At 36.0% G+C, this 18,878-nt stretch overlaps 1 protein-coding gene across 1 annotated transcript in view; it reads left to right on the forward strand.

Moving 5' to 3' along the window:
- LOC126252066 (sodium- and chloride-dependent GABA transporter 1-like) overlaps positions 1–12,375 on the forward strand; it is a 125,233-nt gene extending 112,858 nt beyond the window's left edge. The window contains exon 11 of the mRNA XM_049952911.1: positions 11,628–12,375. Within this exon, the coding sequence (XP_049808868.1) occupies positions 11,628–11,765 (138 nt within the window). The 3' untranslated portion in view covers positions 11,766–12,375. The remainder of the gene's footprint in view (positions 1–11,627) is intronic.
- Positions 12,376–18,878: the final 6,503 nt, after the last annotated feature.

Below are 18,878 nucleotides of genomic sequence, written 5' to 3' on the forward strand. Positions count from 1 at the left end.
ATTTTAATCAGACTGGTTACACACCAGCAATTAATGAAAGAGATAGTCCAAATAGCAAACTAATATAAATCTGCAGGTCAACATTATTTTTAAAGATTGTTTTTTTCGTATTTCTGAACTGATAGCACACAACTGGCCAACAATAATAGACATTTCATAAAGTAAGATTGAGCTAACAATCTGATGATGGCATCATTAGAGATGAAGCACACACTCTGATAGGACAATGCTGGTGTGACAAAACTGGTTATATCCATCTCAAAGACCCCATCTGGCATTCACTTTATTTGATTTTATGGCATCACAGAAATTGTAACTTAGGATAGCTAGTGGGGTTTTGAATCCTGCTCCTCATAAATAAAAGTCCTGTATGGTAACCACAGTGTTATTTTTCTCAGTACTCTGTGACAGAAAATTCTGGACAACAGCGCTTCATCTACATCTACATCAACACTCCACAAGCCACCTGATGGTATGTGGAAAGGAAGCTTCTGGTATCACTAACTGATACCTGATCCCTGTGTGGGGAGAATGATTATCAGTAAACCGCTGTATTAGCTCCAGTTTCTTGAATTTTCATGTTGTGGTCATTTTGAAAAACATAAATGGGAGGAAGTAATATGTTGTAAGACTCTTCCTGGAATGTACTGCAGTGTAAATATAGTAATAGCTGCACCACTTACCAGCAAAGCAAAACTGAGTAACTTTAATTAAACCAATTATATGAAAGAAAATGCATTTAGTATCTTATGTAAAAAGACAGGAAGCCTCATGAAGGAACTGGATGAACTTATATTGCGAATATATCTTGAGGGAAAATATAAAAACAAAGATGGTGTTAACATATGTATTATGCTTACCACAATGTTTCTGGGAAATTATGCAAATACATGTTCACAGACTATAGCTCATACCACATGTTGTAGAACCAAAAGAAGAAAATAAACAGTAATTACATACTTAAAAATGAAAAGTTTCTGACAATATGGGTAAGTGAATGTAATGCTGAATAAGTCTTTGAATGCCACTCAAGAGTAACACATTGGTAAACATACAAGACAATTATCTTTGGGAATTCTCAATTGCAGAGGCTTTAATATATGTTTTCTGTATAATAACTAAGAAGGTGGCACAATATTTGCAACACTAGGCTCGCATTTGGAGAGATGGCTGTTCAAATCCATGTCTGGCCATCATGATTTAGAGATGAATAAGTTTTTCTTCATTAAAAGGATAGTGGACTGACTCAGGCATATAAGGCATCAGTAACATAATCATTATTATTGATATTGTTAGTACTATTAAGAATAGTTGTATTTTTGAAACTATTATCGTCATCATTAACAAGAGTCCCTACATGGAAAGTTGTCTTGATGTTGCATTGTATATACAGAAAGAGCGAACAGACTGTGCTATTCACACAGCGATATCAGCTAGGCATGAACAGAGTTACAGAATTTTAAGTTGCCTAGATGCATTTCATGTACACAAGAAAAAAAGTCATTCTGATCTTCATCTGTACTCTGTAAACTACTGCGAAGTGCATGGAAAACGTTGCCTCCCACTGTATGATGTATTCAGGTTATATTCCTGTAACATTCACTTATGTGGTGCAGGAAGAATGCTTAAGTGCCATGATGCATTCTGTACTTAGTTTCATTCTGACATCATTGTTCTTATGATAGTGATGCAAATGGGACTTTGGTATATTCCTCAATTCCACACTTCATATGTGTCACTGAAATTTTAAAGTAGGCGTTAGCTGAATAGCTAGTGTCTTTAAGTGTGTACAGTTCAGGCATATCTATCTTCTGCATCTCCAAGATGCTGACCCATGTGTTAAGCAACTATGTGACCATTCATGCTGCTATTATTTACATATATTCAATATACTCTGTTAGTCCTAAGTGGTATCACTCCCAACAAACTTGAAACATAATGTAGGATGAATTGTATGAGTATTTTGTAAGTAATATCAACAATGTAAGAGAAGACTGATTGGTACTTACCATAAAGAAGACATGTCAAGTTGCAGACAGACACAGTCAAAAGACACTCACGTATAGCTTTCAGCAACAGCCTTCATCTGTAAAACACACACACACACACACACACACACACACACACACAAAGCAAGTATACCTCATACACACACTATCTCCAGCTCTAGCATCTTGGCCCAAGATGCACACACAACTGCCAAATCCAGCATTTCAGCCTGAGATGATGGAGTCAGCAGTCATGTGTCAATGCATCTTTTGTACAGTAAGTAGCAATCTGTTTTTTCTTACATTGTTGATATTCCTACCTGGAGTTTCTATTTTTTTATTTTGAAAGCAATCTGCTCTGTAGATTCATTGCACTTCCCAGTATTCTGTCAATGAATCAATTTCTACCTTTGCTTTATACATGTCTGAGATTATGTGATCATTCCATTTTATATCCATACAAAAAGCTGCACCCAGGTATTTGCATTAGTTGACTGATTCCATCAATATCATAGTCATATGACACTGTAATGTAATGTAATGTCCACAGAGGACCAGTGTGGGGTGTAATTGTCATATGACATCAAAACTTGGTAGATATTCTACTGCATTAATGTGAAACCTATTTTTACTGGAAAAATTAGTTCTGGTTCTGGCCACCAGGTGTAGATCTGGCACTGCGAATCCAAGAAAGATATATGGAAAAACTACTATATGTAATGGATTAGGAACTGGATGTGGGCAGAAAAGATCAAATAAGTGAGAAAGACTTAATGTTGATTTTATTATACCCCACCACTTACACAAATTGTTCAATATGAGCACCAGAGACTTCATTGAGATGCTACATCTGTAAAATGATGTGATAAACAGTTGCTCACAGAAGTTCCAGTGGAATCTGAGCATCAGTTCTTGTACACTGGCCTTCATATCATATCAAGTAGAGACCACACATCAGGTGATCTTGCAGGCTATGCATGTGTAAAACCCCTGGAGATAACACATTTATGGAAGGTTGCATTAAGTGGATTTTTCACTGGATAAGTGACATGGGGTGTTGCCCCATCTTGCATGAAATCTGTGGTTTCCACACAGCAGCACTCTTCCAAAATAAGGAATAACATGCTCTACAAGGAGGTCTTGATAACTTGCAGACATCACGGTATGCCTGATAGGCCTCCTGAGTGTATTCTCTACAAAGAAGATAAAACCAAGAACAAAGCTGCTTGTGAATCTGCACCACACAGTCACATTTGGGAGTGCCATAGTTCTTTTTGCACAACATACAATTTAACGGTTCCCCAAATTTGGCAGTTCTGTGTATTCACTGTACCTTGTAGTGTAAAATGTGCCTAATCACTCCACAGAATATTGCCTGGCCACATGTTATCAACTTCAGTCTGTGCCAGTAATCGAAAATTCAGAACATTGCTGCAGATCATTAGGTTCCAGTTGTTGCACCATCTGGATCTTTTATGGGTACCACTGTAAAAAAGACCACAAAATTTTCTGTATTGTTGACCATGGGATGGACAATTCTCATGGCACTGCATGAACACTAGCGCTACCTGGGGCATATGATGCATGATCAGTTACAGCAAGAGCAACCTCATCAGTAACTTCCACTAGGATATGAAGCCTTCCTCTTCCAGATGCCACACCAAACTCACCCATGTTTCCAAATTTCATTATCATCTTCTTTAAGCCATTTAATGACAAGAGTGTCTTCTCAGACCTTTCATTCAGTGATACTCTCTGATACTCTCAATGCATCACTGTAATGGCTGCTGTTCACATAAAACAGTTTCACTAGTAGCACATGGTCTTTCATCTCAAGAGCCATACTGTTCACTCACATTATGGCTTGTCAGAGGAGAGTGTGGATGTCATACCATCGCACCAGTGAAATACAGTGCCAGGTTTTCCCCTGGTGGCTAAAACTGGAACTTATTTTTTTCCAGCATAAATCAGTTCCGAATTAACCCATTACAGGATCTCTATGAGTGACTGTATTTATAACCACCAGGCACATTTTTTCATTTTGTGTAGTCCACAATTTTACAATCTTGAACATATAAAGCAAATTGCCAGTCTTTGTACCATTCTGAAATCTTAGCAAGAGCTGACAGGATGTATTTGTGCAGTTTTCTGCAGATAGTATTTCATTATAGATGACTGCATCACCTGCAAAATGTCATAGATTATGAAAAATTTTGTCTGCTAGTGATTAACATACAACATGAGCAACAAAGGATTCTATATTTATATACTTCCCTGGGGTATGCTTGAAGTTACATCTATATCTGTCAATGACTCTCCATGGAAGACAACATGCTGTGTCCTCTCTACTGAAAAATCAATAGCCCAGTCACAAACTGTCTTTGCATATTATCACACTGTCATCAATAATCAGTCAAATGGGATGGGTCAAAGGCTTTTGGAAGTCAAGAAATATCACACTGAACTGACTGTCTTGATCTGTGGCTTGTCATATGAGAAAAGCATAGTCAGAATTTATGTGACTAGTGTTTTCTGAGCCCATGTTGGCTGGAATGGGCTAGATCATTCTGAGTAAGATACCTGTTACATCTAAGCTCAGAAGATGTTGTAAGATTCTACAACAGATGGATTCAAAATATTTTGGACAATAATTTTGTGGGCTACTTTGAGTACCATTCTTGTAAATGAGAGTGACGTATGCTTCCTTGCAACTACTGTACACAGTTTTTTGTTCAAGAGATCTACGGTACACTATTGTTAATGGAGAGGCTCACTCCATACAAATTATCTATAGAAACTGTTAGGTTCTGTTGGACCCTGCAGCTTTTTTGATTTTAGCAGTTTCAGCTATTTTTTCAACGTCACCAACATCTGTATCATTAATGTTTACAGCAGTGCAAGAATTGAATTACGGTAATACTCCTGGATTTTTTTTTGTAAAGAAAGATTTGAAAATAGAGTTTTTAATTTTCCTGCTCACATGTATGGCATAAATTAAAATTTCAGATAACATATTGAATTATGCTCTAAAATGTTACCAAGTTTACAGCAAATGGAAGGAAAATATTTTTTATGAAAAGGATAGATTGCTACTCACCATAAAGAAATATGTTAAGTTGCAGACAGGCACAATGAAAAGACTGTTACCTCTGTGCTTTTGGTCCAAGTCCTCTTCAGAAAAGAAAGGAAAACACAAACACTTTCACACAAGCTGGCAGTACAACTCTCTCTCTCTCTCTCTCTCTCTCTCTCTCTCTCTCTCTCTCTCTCTCTCTCTCACACACACACACACACACACACACGCACGCACACACACACACTCACTCACACACACTCACACAACCCTATCTCTGGCCACTCTAACCAGACTGCCTAGCTGATTGTTTCTTTTGACCTGATTTTAATCTTATATTGCCCATCTCAGTTGATACATTCATCACTTTTTTGTCAATTTCAAAACGGAGCATGTAAGCTTAGTTAAGACAGTTGCATCAATAACTTTTGATACTGAAGGAACTGGCAAAGGTTCTGGTTCATCTTTGTTTTCACTTTCTCCTTGTTTCTCTCCCATCAGTTCTTTCAAGGCTTTATCAGTTGTCATGGATTGAGAGATGGCATCCCCTTTGTCACAGTCAACATATGCTTGGAAGCTAAGATAATCAGTGTTTTCTTCTTGGCCCATTATTTGCTGCCATTGCTCAGCTGTAATTCCTTAATTTTCTGGCATGATGTCTTTTGTACGTATCCAATGAAAGGCAGAAATCTTGAAGCAGTTTGAAATTATGCTTTCTTGCACAAAATCCTAGGCACTTCTTATAAAATGCATAGCATCCAAGGTTGTTACCTTTCTCACTGTTGTACAAACACAGGCCAGCCTCAAATGTCAAGAACTTTCCTATATTTTTGTTTCACTCATTTTACAATAGATTTATTTCAGTAACAATCACAACCAATCATGATCGCACGAATTTGTCAGTCTGACGTTATCTCAGAATGAGATTTTCACTCTGTATTTGACATTATCTCAGTTCCACTGGGCATAGGGTTATGACTGGTCAAAAGTTATTCAAGTCCTGGCCAATGTAGGGTCATGACTAGTCTTGAATGGACACAGGAACTACATCTGGTGGTTCAAAAGCATTTGAAACATTGCTCCAAAGATAAAGGCCCATGCATACACATAGCTTTTTTCCACCCTGGTACTCTTATCATTAAAGGAAACAACAACAAGGTTCCTGATAGCCCTTTAAAGGGGTAGTACTTCTTAAGCTTGTGAATATTTAATACAGGCTAATGTAATTTTACTTCCTTAAGAGATTTTATTCCTTTCGTGTGCTGTGCACATGAATCCTGGGATGTGGCAAGAAAAGGATCTCACTATCCTCTGTTAATTTCCCTTTCAAAATGAGTTATTTTTTCATCTTCCATACAAGAGTCAGGTAACAAGATTTGGCAGTTGTGAGTCGCATCCTACACTCATTGCTATAAATGCATGCACACATTAATTTGGCTGACTTTAGAGGGAGGTGGCATAGGTAGCAATATGCATGCAGTACTGTTACATATACATTATACAGGTGAAATTAAGCTGCATACCAGATTTATAAGCACTGTTGGCAGTGACCACACAAAACACTATCTGCTCAAAGTGTTTAGATGTGTAGTTTTGCACATTTCATACACAGTTTTAAAGTAACATAAGTGCACAGAAAAATAAAATATTTGCTAAATGTTGTTCTCAGAATTATAATTACACTACCACTGATTTACTTGCTGTCAAAGGCCTGCCAGTGAATGATAAAATTTTTAAAGATGTGCGGATGACAATGCACTTCTCAATAGCATACTAAGGTATGGTCCTGATCACTTCAACTGACTTTTAAACATAATTAGCTTTATGATACAATATTAATGCATCAACACTAGCCTTTAACACTTATGTTTATTAATATACTTAATGCCAATAGCACTACCCATACATCTGTATGCTGGACACATTGCAGCCACTTCCTAAAAATTAACCATTGGTAATTTTTCTTGGAATGGTAATTTCCAACATTTGCAATGTTTCAGCTTTTTCTATGTTACAGTTTATTGAGACTGACAATACACAGCAGATAATTAGTAACAATCAATGACAAAATTGAGAGAATCTTAAAATTAGTTAGAATACACATATAATCAAAATATTAAAAAAAAAAAAAAATAGCAGGATCAATGAGGGAAGTCGTAAGTAATGTGAATAATTCAGAACTTCTTCCATTAGCATTTTGTATCACTGTTGCTCATGGTGTTAGATGATTGCTCCAAGAAGTACAAACCAAAAATGTGGACTAGAAACATTTGGGTAATGCAAAGAACATAAAGGTATCAATTAGTGCTACAGATTGCCAAACAATGAAATAAATTGAATATGCATTTCAGTAACACAATGGTGTTACGAAGCCCACAAAGCTGTGCAAGCACAGCAGAGACAGTTTACAAACAGCCGTGATCGATCATAACACCTTTACTCGAATGTACATAATGCCTTGTTTGAATAGCAGAAAGTGCCATCTTCAGTTTGCCTCTGCCTCCAATAGGTACTTGTTGGTAGAAGCTGGAAGTCATTAGAGCTAATGCCAACATATACAAGCTACTTCCGTGCATCATTTCTGCCATAGCAAACAATCTGTAGAACATAGAAAGCTGCAGGTACTGCACAGCATTGTCTACCTGCATGTTTCTTCACCATAAACATCCTACTCCCACCATTCCCAGACCTCTCAATGGCAAAAGATGCATCAGCCAAACAGTATTATGTGAGGATATCCAGCATGTGAATGAGTCATTTTAACAACAATATTAAAAAAAAGGATAAATTGCTACTCGCTATACAAAGGAGACACTGAATAACAGACAGGCACAACAAAAAACTGCTATACAATTTATCTTTCAGCCAAAAGGCATTCTGAAGTGGAAAAAAACACACACATACACATAAGCACAACTCACCCATACATGACCAATGTTTCTGGCCACTGTGGCTGATTGAGTTGTAAACATGCATGACAGGAGCATCAGTCTGGTGATGGGGGTAAGGAGGTGGCATGGGGCAGGGAAGCAGGAGGGAATAGCAGGGTGGGATGGGGGACCATGAAGTGCAGCTTGTGGGATCATGCAGGGATGTGGTTGGGACAGGGGGGCTGCTAGATGTAGTCAGATAGTTTGAGAGGGGAGGAGTGGGCGGTAAGGTAAAGGAGAGAAAAGGACAAATGGATGTGTTGGTGGAATGGAAGGCTGTGTGATGCTGGAGTGGTAGCAGGGAAGGGGATAGGTAAGTTGAGGATAGGGCCTAGCGAAGGTTGAGGCCAGGAGGAAATGTGGGATATATTGCAGGGACAGTTCCCACCTGTGCAATTCAGAAAAGTGGGTGTTGGTATGAGCAAGCCAGATGACACAGACTGTGAAGCACATAGTGTTAGGCAGCATATTCAGCAACTGCATGGTCCATCTGTCTCTTGGCCACAGCGTGTCAGTAGCCATTCATGCAGATAGACTACTTGTTAGTCTTCATGCCACATTGAATGCAGCACATTGGTTGCAGCTTAGTTTGTATATCACATGACTGCTTTCACAGGTAGCCCTGCCTTTGATGAGACAGGAGATGCCTGTGACAAGACTAAGTAGCTTGTGGTGGGAGGATGTCAGGCCTTGCATCTTTGTCTATTGCAGGGATACGGGCCATGAGGAAAGGGACTGAGGGCAGGAGTGGAGTAAGGGTGGTCATGGATATTGCATAGGTTTGGGGGCAGGGGAATACCATTGTGGGAGGAATGGGAAGAATAGTGGGTAGGATATTCCATATTTAAGGGCATGATGAGAGGTAATTGAAAATCTGTAGGAGAATGTGTATCAGCTGCTCCAGTCCTAGATGTTACTGAGTCACGGGGAGATTTCCCCTTTGTGGTCAGGTGCTGGGAATGTAGGAGGTGGTTGATGACAGGAGGGACAAGGCATGGGAAGTTTGTTTCTGTACAAGGTTGGGTGGGTAATTTTGGTCAACTCACTGAGACCCTTGGTATATTTCGAGAAGAGGGCTGCTTGTGACTGCAGATGTTATGACCACAGGTTGGTTGGCTGATTGATTCAGGGGAGGGGACCAAATGGTGAGGTCATTGGTCCCTTTGGATTGGGAAAGGGTGGGGAAGCAAGGCAACCATGTCCTTTCAAAGGAATCATCCCAGCATGTGACTGAAGTGATATAGGGATATCATGGAAAACCTAAATCAGGATGGTTGGACACGGGTTTGAACCATTGTCCTCCTGAATTTGAGTCCAATGTGCTAACCACTGTGGGGGGAGGGTGAGCTGTTGAAGTGGAGGTATTGCTGGTGGCTGGTAGGTTCAATATAGATGGGGGTACTGATGTAGCCATCATTGAGGTGGAGGTCCAGATTGAGGAAGGTGGGTGGTTGGGTTGAGGAGGACCAAATGAACTGAATGGGGAGAAGGTGTTGAGGTTCTGGAGGAATGTGGATAGGGCGTCCTCACCCTTGGCCCACATCACAACAGTGTCATCAATGCATCTAAATGAGATGAGGGGTTTGGCATTCTCAGTGGTTAGGAAGGATTCATCTAGATGGCCCATGAATATGTTAGCATGGGATGGTTCCTTCTGTACTGTGGATTTGTTTGTAGGTGAAGCTTTCAAAGGAGAAATAATTGTGGGTGAGGATATAGTTCGTCATTGTGATCGGTTAAGTGGTTGCATGTTTGGAGTCAGCTAGGTGTTGTCCTTGTCAAAACAGTCATGTGATCTACAAACTAAGGTGCAACCACTGTGCTGCTTTCTATATGGGCATACCTTCTGCATGAATGGCTACAGACAAATTGTGGCCAAGGGACAGTTTGGCCACTCAGTTTCTGAACTTGCTGCCCAATACAATGTTATTCACTTCAATTATTGCTTCACAGCCCAGTCTGTCTTAATACTTTCTAACAACACTAGCTTTTCTGAACTGCACAGGTGGGCACTCTCCCCGCAATATATCCTACATTCCTGTAACTTCCCCCTGGCCTCAGCCTTCACTCGTCCTGTCCTACATTTACGTATTCCCTTCCTTGCTCCCACTCCATTACAACACAACTTTCCATTCCACCTGTCCTCTAGTCCTTTTCCCATTCAATGCTTCTCTCCTCTTCCACTTCCCCCCTCACTCCACCCAAACCTCCTGATTGCATGTAGCAGCCCTACCCTGTCCCCACTATGTTCCTGCATGATTCCAAAAGCTGCACTCCACATCTGTCCTGCACCTAACCGGACTTCCTCCCCCCCTGCCACCCCCCACCACATGCCGCCTCCGCACCTGCACCCCTACACTGCTGCTACCATCACACACAGTTACAACTCAGTCTGACTGAAGTAGCCAGAGATAGTGGTCATGCATGTGAGAGATGTGGTTGTGTGAATGGGTGTGTGTTTACTGCTTCAGAAAGAGGCTTCTTGTTTGAAAAATGAAATGTATAGCAGTCTCTCTGTTGTGCCCGTCTGCTTCTCAATGACACCTCTATATGGTGATTAGCAATCTATCATTTTCATAATAATGTTGTCAATTCATCCTGGAATTTCCATTTCTCAAGTTATTTCAATGTGTGTTTAATGAAATTGTGACTGGGACTTCCAAAAATGGAAATATTATGCAGGAAAATGTGGTAATAAGGGATGTACTAACAAGGTTCCACTAGCTGTCAAAGATGTCTGAGAAATATGCAGAGAACAACAGCCTTTTTCAGACAATATCAACTACAGAAGCCCATATACTGCCAGATATACATACACATGTATAAAGAAGTGAATTAATTTTTAATTGTTAGAGAAACAGCATTTTTTAAATAAATGGTTGCTTTTAATTGTCTGCTTTGTTCCAAAGCTTACATAATATGCATATGTTGATAACATAATACTCTCATGTATTGAAAGTCAAGTTTTTTCATAATACATGTGTGTAGTAGTAGCTTCATCTGAAAAAAAAAAACTTTTGATTGACTAAAATACAACAGATTTTCTAGAACCCTTATTGAGATAAAAAAGCAACAAATAACTAATAATTTTGGCAGTGTTTAGAAGCCATTTGTAACTTGTGTAATGATTAATCTAAATTCAGGGTCTGCAGTGTGATGTTGATAATCAATTGGGACATGTGTAACAAAATATAGGAGAGATTTCGGTAATCAGTGGATCTGCCTTGGAGACTAAGCTCTGGCTGAAAATTTTTCTTTTATCATTATTAAGCTAGTCTGGTTACAAGTTTCAAGAATGCAAATTATGACAAAACTTCTCTTTAGTTAAATTGCAAATTAGTGTGAAGTTTGTGTGTGTTTAAATGGTTTGCAATCATTAAGGTTAACTTAGAAAAGCTATTCTGTTAAGATAAATTCTAGCAAACCTGGTGATAGTCAACAATGTATAAAGTCCTTGAGACATATAATGTCTGGTCTGAAAACCATAAAAAATAATGTAATTACATACTAATATAACAATTTACATATTTTTCAATGTTTAAATTTAAAAAGTAATGTTAACCTGTTGATAACTTTTGCAACTATTATGAACACATACATTATTATAGAAATTAATAGTGATATAAATATTTCCAGAATTTAATACGAGGCCTCAAACCAAATATTAAATCACGCCAAAAGTTGCCTGCAGCCCAGAAGACAGCAGTTATTCCAATGTCTGAAAGCAGTGCTGGTTTGCTCACAAAGAACAGTTCATTTCTTAGCCAACAATAAAAATGAACCTAGTTGCTGAAATGTGGAAATGAATAAGTAAGTAACATGTTTAAAACTCTAAACTCTTAGAGCTATTAACATGTGCAATAAAAGATGTGGTGAGTGTGAGCATCAGCATGAAATTTATGAGGCAGTGTTTAAGATACTGATTTTCAAGATGAGCAAACTGAAAGCACAGCAGCTGTGATTTGATAAAATTTACTACCATAAATATTTGTCATGAACTATTACTAAAACACAATGAATTTTAACCACAGAGCAAACACACATCAGGTACAAGAATTTGTTTATTTTAAATTATTGTTATGAAATTATATGTTCAATAATATTTATGATTTGTTCTGTAAATATGTCTGTGAAATACTCATGTATTTCAGGTCACTGCTTTAAATAGCAGTTAATGATAGTTTTGAGATGCAGCTGTTTAAAACATTTCTTAAATGGGGCAGTTTATTTCTAAAGAGCACAGAACGTATGTAATTGGACTCAATAGCATAATAAGAATTGAAATTCAGTTGAGAATGTGACAAAGCAAGAGCTTAAATGAATTAAAATTTTCTGTTGTATTTTAACCTCTGGTGTGCTCATGAGCAACCACAGACATGTCAAAACAAACATAAACCTCAATTCCTACCTTAAACCATATGCAACATATTGAAGTGAACTCTCAGCTTCTTGTTTTCATTATATAGTAATATGTTAAATTACTCATTTTAGGTATAAACTGTGTGAAATTCTTTTCAAGTGTCATCAGCAGCAGATTTCAGTTACTACAAAAAATAAAGTGAAAATGAAGTCCTGCAAGAGATTACCAATGTTTGCCAGTGAGTTGTCATTTAATATTTAAAACATAAAGGCAGTAAATCATTTATGTAAGTTTCAACTGGAATAATTTCCAAATTTTTCACTTATAATGGTTCCATCTGTGCAAATGAAGAATATGATGTCTGCACTAAATAATACTGCACTAAAGTTTTTCTGTGACAGACTGAAGCTATCAAGACCTCATTCAGCGTAGAGGGAGATAAAAAGTCCAAACTGTTGCCTAAAATGTTCCATTAGACATAGGCAGTACCGAATCTTGAACATGATAACAGTGTCATTTGATTCTAATTTTAAACATTGTGATAACTAAGATGGGAAAATGTACCTCACAACAGAGAACAAAACATTAAATGATGAATTATTCATATTAAAATAATAAAGAAAGGTCATAGAGACACTTGCATCCACTATGTTTCTAGCACTGATTTTATGTCAAAAGAATAAATGCAAATGTGATTTTCATGTCAATAATGCAAAAATTGAGATCCAAATGTAGAAAGACAAACCACAGAAAATTAAGTGTATTCTCATGCTTACTGGGTAAGTAGATTGGGGAAAGCATAAAGATCTGTGAACTGTTGATGTTTTTACATATTAATTGATCTACTTTGTACAAAAATTAATTTATGAACTTCACTATGTCAAGAACTACCAAAAAATTTTTCCATCACTTTCTTTGTGAAACTCCTTTTCATCAGACAGTCTAGTCTGTGTAAATGATGTTTTCACACAATGTTTCAATTATAGTCTCATAATACTTCCAGGCCTCTACCAACACCTTGTCAAACTTTTTCACTTTTTTATGTTGATTAATTTTATACTGAATTAGATTTCTGGTATCTGTCTTTATTTATAGTTATCAATAGAGTGAAACAAATTTGAGCAACTGAGACCATTAGTTATGGACTGATGACCCTGTAGTTTTGTCCCTTTCTCTCCAAATCAACCAACCACTAGCTATAATTGCAAGAAATAGGAAAAGAAATTCACTGTTGATTTTCACATCCTTTATTATAATGAAATTGAAGTGTCTCCATATAGTGGTGTAAAGTTTCAGTTGTACAGAAGTAGTTGTTTAATGTCACTATCTCAAGAAAGTTTACGACACATTACTTGCATTTGACATTTTCAATCAGTTTCAGTTAAAATCGATGTTATGTAAATTGAATATTCTGTATTAAATGAACTACTTGTACCTAATTATCCCTTTTGAAATTAAAAATAAAATAATTAAACTTTCTAGCCATGTAAGTGAAGTTCTTAGTGACTGTTTCTGGATTACTGCAGTCAGTGACAAATAATGCCCTTCTAAAAGACGCTGCTCATATTTACAACAGCCATGAAAATTTTGTCTCTGGTACAAAAATCAGTAATGTGTCACGTGAAATCAATTTAGATCTGGGACTAATTGTTGTGATAAGATAATTAATTATTAGATGTATGTGTATATAACTGATACTCTGTTACTGATAAGAGACCTTTATACTTCTTACAACATTACATTTCGCAGCATAACTTATACACTATTCCTAAAACATGAGAATATGAATGAAGAAGATCATGTGTAACAAATGTTTCCTGACAACTGGCTATCAGTATGTGAATTCAACAATATATGTTAATGGGATCATTAACAGAAATAAATGCAATAAGGGAAAGGATGTGAGAGATGCAAAAGAAGGGACAGTCATTACATTCCTAGCATTTGTTCCCTTGCTGTCAGAAAGATGATAGGAAAATGGAAAGGAAATCAGGGTGCGCATTTTGTAAGGAGAAAAGTTACTCCTGGCTTTAATCATGGAAGACAAAGTGCAGGAAAGAACTAAGAAGTAATAATCTTGTGATTTCATTCCTGCATTGTGTCATGTCTGATTCTTTGTTCAGGGCAAACTTCTATTTATCGCTAGCAGATGTAATCAGTTCATTTCTGAACTTTTGTCTTTTTGTTAGTGTGTCCACTTTGTTGACACTGTTTTACTAACAATTAAGAAAGTGCTGTTCAGCTTAGTATTTGGGTCTCATAACTTCAAGTTAGTATGCAACACTTATGAGTGCTGCTGAGTAAGTAACAGTTACATTTATTTTCACAGTCAGTAGTTATTTCAGTTTTGCATGAATGATGTCCTATAAAACATGACTTACAGCTGACAACCAAACTTATTAATGAAAGTCATGGTATAAAAATAAAGAACAATTAATATTATAATAATATTATAAGTACTTTGCCATATTTTATTCATGGCACTTGTAGGGATAATGCATCAGGAACTAATGTCTTATTGTGTTTTTTGTCCATCAGGTTAATTTCTATAAGTTCTCATAGAGTCGGTACAGCAGACACTAAGATCATTTTCCTTACAAACATCAAAGAGATAGGCAGCTGGTTAAGAATATGTTATTTAATAAAAACCATGATTTAAAAACAAACACAGATGTTTAATTATCAACATACTGTTACATCTAATGTTCAGAAACCACCAGAGTTGCCAGTTATGAGTGAAAGAAGTTTTTTTTTTGACATAGGCTTGTTAATATCAAATTATATTGTGAACATACTATGTTCAGTGGCATAAGAAAACAATACATGTAAGAGAACAATAGAACTAAGTATGAACTTGTTGAAATGAATTGCACAAGAAATGCAGTACGTGGTTATCAGACCAGAAATAATCATTCAGCTTCTGTACTGGTAAAGGATAGATCCACAGTTGTGTAACAAATCAGCAAAACATTTATTGTAAAAAAAAAAAAAACAAAAAACAAAAGCATCAGAGCATCAGGTTTTGATATTTTATTTGAGATGTTTGTTCTTCAAGTTTGTGAATATCTATTGAGATATTTTCATGAATAAAACTGTATATTATTAAATATTTGAGGTACAAGAAACTGTATTTGGTGATGTTCATGTATATTATGTGACTGTCTTCTATTTTAAATAGGAGTACAGGCTCAAGGTATGTAAATAATGCTAATGATTTTTTGTGAGAGTGTTGCTAATGCTGGGAGTAGATGATAATTGACATAGTTACTCCTGTGAAAATGGATACAGGATATGTTGCTATTACAACCATTAGTTATGTCACACAATCTGATGTTATTAGAGATTACCAAATAGTAAATACCAAATAGTACACTTGTTAAATCAGTAATTTTCATTTTTATATTCTTACTGTCCAGTTTCACATATGTGTGCTGCATGTCAATGCACTGTAAGTGTCATATTCAGTCGAAAACATTTTAATAACTTTATGCTGAACTGATATGTACTACCAAATTCGTGAAAGTAACATGTAGCTTCATAAAACTATATCAAACTTCATGATTGGCGGAACTTGAGAATAACAAAGAAGAACTTAATTACGTGTTTGCCTGTTTGATGTAAAATGCTTACTGAAACTTGTTATTTCCAACAATTACAAAATCTAAGTACTGTTACAGTGCCAATTTACACCTGTGTATCATCTGCATACCTTTCTTTAGCAGATTTAACTAGCTTCAGTCAGCTGAATGCAGTAGTGTGCAGTTAAGGACATGTAGGCAGATGAGAAGTGAAAACATGTTACTCTTCTCTAGTAATTTTTTCTACTGTATCTGTGTTTCTTTATGACTGTGCACCAAGTCCTCAGTTTACATAATTCATTGCTGTAAATTATGGATTTCCCATTTGTTCTTGCTTTAACACACTGGCAGCTATTGATTCACTGTATATCTCGTATAAAAGGCCTCTTACAACTATCTTTTGCAGTAGTTCACAGATTAAATACTGTACTATCTTTGACAGTCACCATTTTTTTCCATATCAGATATCTTGATTTCAGTCTTAAATGAGGAAAAATGAAATTATTACTTTATCCTACTTTTCTGTATCCTTTCCCTTCTTCTTCTTCTTCTTTTTTTTTTTTTTTTTTTAAAAAAAAAAGGTGCTTAACGTTTCTATTGCTGTGTGAGAATATGAGTTTACAGGATGTCATTGCCCTTATTGTTAGAGAGAAAATGGCTGAGAGTTACATCTGAATGCACTGGGTTAGTAAATACTCTTTTTCATTTTTCTATTATAAACATCTGTTCTATACTTATTGCTCAGATAAAGTATTATAAATAATGATTTGCTCAAGCTGCTCTACAAGAAGACAAAAATCATAGCATGAAGTATTCTCTTATCTTTCTTTATCTCTACTCATAACAGAGGAATATCACTGTTAGTGAATGCCACTATTATTTAAGCAAAAATCCAAATTTCAGCCATTGTCATGTTAACTCCTGAAACAAAAGGATTTGCTAACTAATTCATTGCTTTAATGCAGTATTAATTATGACAGTTGATTTAAGAAAATGATGCCAGTATTGGGCTAGTGATATTATATCATACATATACTATAATTTTAGAATTAAAGAACTATTGTGACAGATGTCACCAATTAACATTTACTAGTAAATGCAGTATTATTGAAGTATTATCACAATTGTTGTAAATCTGTTTTGAAGATTAGTTATGTGTGTGGTAAATAACATTTAATTACTTTTGTCACTTTTAACTCCACTAGAAAAAGTGCTATGAAAGTCTTCCTTTAGTTTGCTACTAAAACTTTCGCAAAGAGTTCTGAAGAATTATTAAATGTTGCTGTAAGGAAATAAATTTTTAGTTTGGAAATAAAATATTTATACACCAGAAACATGTTAACTAGAAGGATTTGTACTGTAACATTTGTTTACTGTATATGAGTTTGTCTGTAGCATGTAGAAATTATGTTAATGGAACAAGAAAATAATAAAGGAGTTAGTGGCTGGCTCATTAACTCCATTTAGACATTAGTCTTAGTCTAGAGCAAAAGACCATTTCAAGTGTACATAAGTAAAACTGAAAAGAATTCTGGTTGAGTAATAAATGTTGCAATGTTTAGGTCAAACAGGAACTTTTCTACTAAATTTTTGCAGTATGTACAAAGAAAATAAAACAAGAAAATAGTTCCTTATTGGCCTGACAAATCTGGAAAATGTAGACACCACAATGAAAATACGTCTACTGATTATGTAAGGAGCTTCTTTATGTAGCAAAAATATAGGTATTTATCAGAGCATTTTCCTCTGGAGAAATGTCTATACTGAGGGAAGGAGACTTATGTATTTGATAGTGTCTCTTCTGAGTATGCTTTACAATTATATTGCCCTGTGTCTTCTACAAAAAGAGTTTCTGCTGCTCCAAAAATATAGTGTAATGTATGTTTTCTGCGTTTTCCAGGCAGTATTTACAAAGAGAAAAAAATGTGTGCAGCTTCCTGTATTTTAGGTATTGTGTGTCTGAGCTTATGATGTGCCATGATTCAAATTAACATTGATGAAATTACATTTTATATGGAAAAAATTGTCAGTGTTGTGTTTGAAATATAATGATATTAAACTGCTATTATCTGATCCTGTAGCACATTGTTTCATTCACAGTTTTTGAAGGTTTTCATGTATGGTGAGTAAGCTTTACTTAAAGCAACATCAGATTTGTATGGATGATTTTTTTTATTTTATACAATTTGTTACAATATATAGGAAAAAATAATGTAATACTAATTGTATTGTATGTTTATTGGTCCTTTATGTCATATTTTGAGCAGAAAGTGCATCATGAAATTGAACAAGTCAGAGTAAGTGATATGATGGTATATGACATGTGCAGTCCCCCAAGAAAAAGTTTTCCGTAGAAGTGTTTAATTTTTAAATACTAGGTGTGACAAAAAGGTCAAATTTGTATTTTTGAAAATAATTTTATTTATTCTTCTACTCAGTGTTAAGCCCTTCAAAATATCCTTCATTAGATATTATTCACTTATACCAAAACTTCTTCAAACTTCTGGACTCTCTGTGATAGCTTTTAGCTCTCTCTGTGATACATTTTTAATCTCATCCATGCTTACAAAATGATAACCCTTTAAGATTTTTTTTCTACAACCAAAAAAAGTCAAATGGGGCCTTGCATGGAAAGATGGATGCTAGTGCATCATTACGGTATTGTTTTCGGCCAAGAAGTTGCAAACAGGGAACAAAGTGCATTATTGTGATGCAAAACCTGTGGTTTTTTCATCAGAAATCTGGGTGTTAAGGTACTGAGCTTGTAACTAGTACTCCTTACTGATTACTCAAAGTTATGAAACTAAACTATTAACATCGAAAAACAGAGTGTGCGTATCCTTCACATCTGACTGTCGTCATTGAGCTTTTTTCATTCTTGGTGATCCAGAATCCTTTCCACTGGGACCATTCAGCCTTAGTTTTGATGTAATATCCATACATCCTTTT

The sequence above is a fragment of the Schistocerca nitens genome, chromosome 4 (assembly GCF_023898315.1).
Source record: "Schistocerca nitens isolate TAMUIC-IGC-003100 chromosome 4, iqSchNite1.1, whole genome shotgun sequence".
In the NCBI taxonomy this organism is placed as follows: domain Eukaryota; kingdom Metazoa; phylum Arthropoda; class Insecta; order Orthoptera; family Acrididae; genus Schistocerca; species Schistocerca nitens.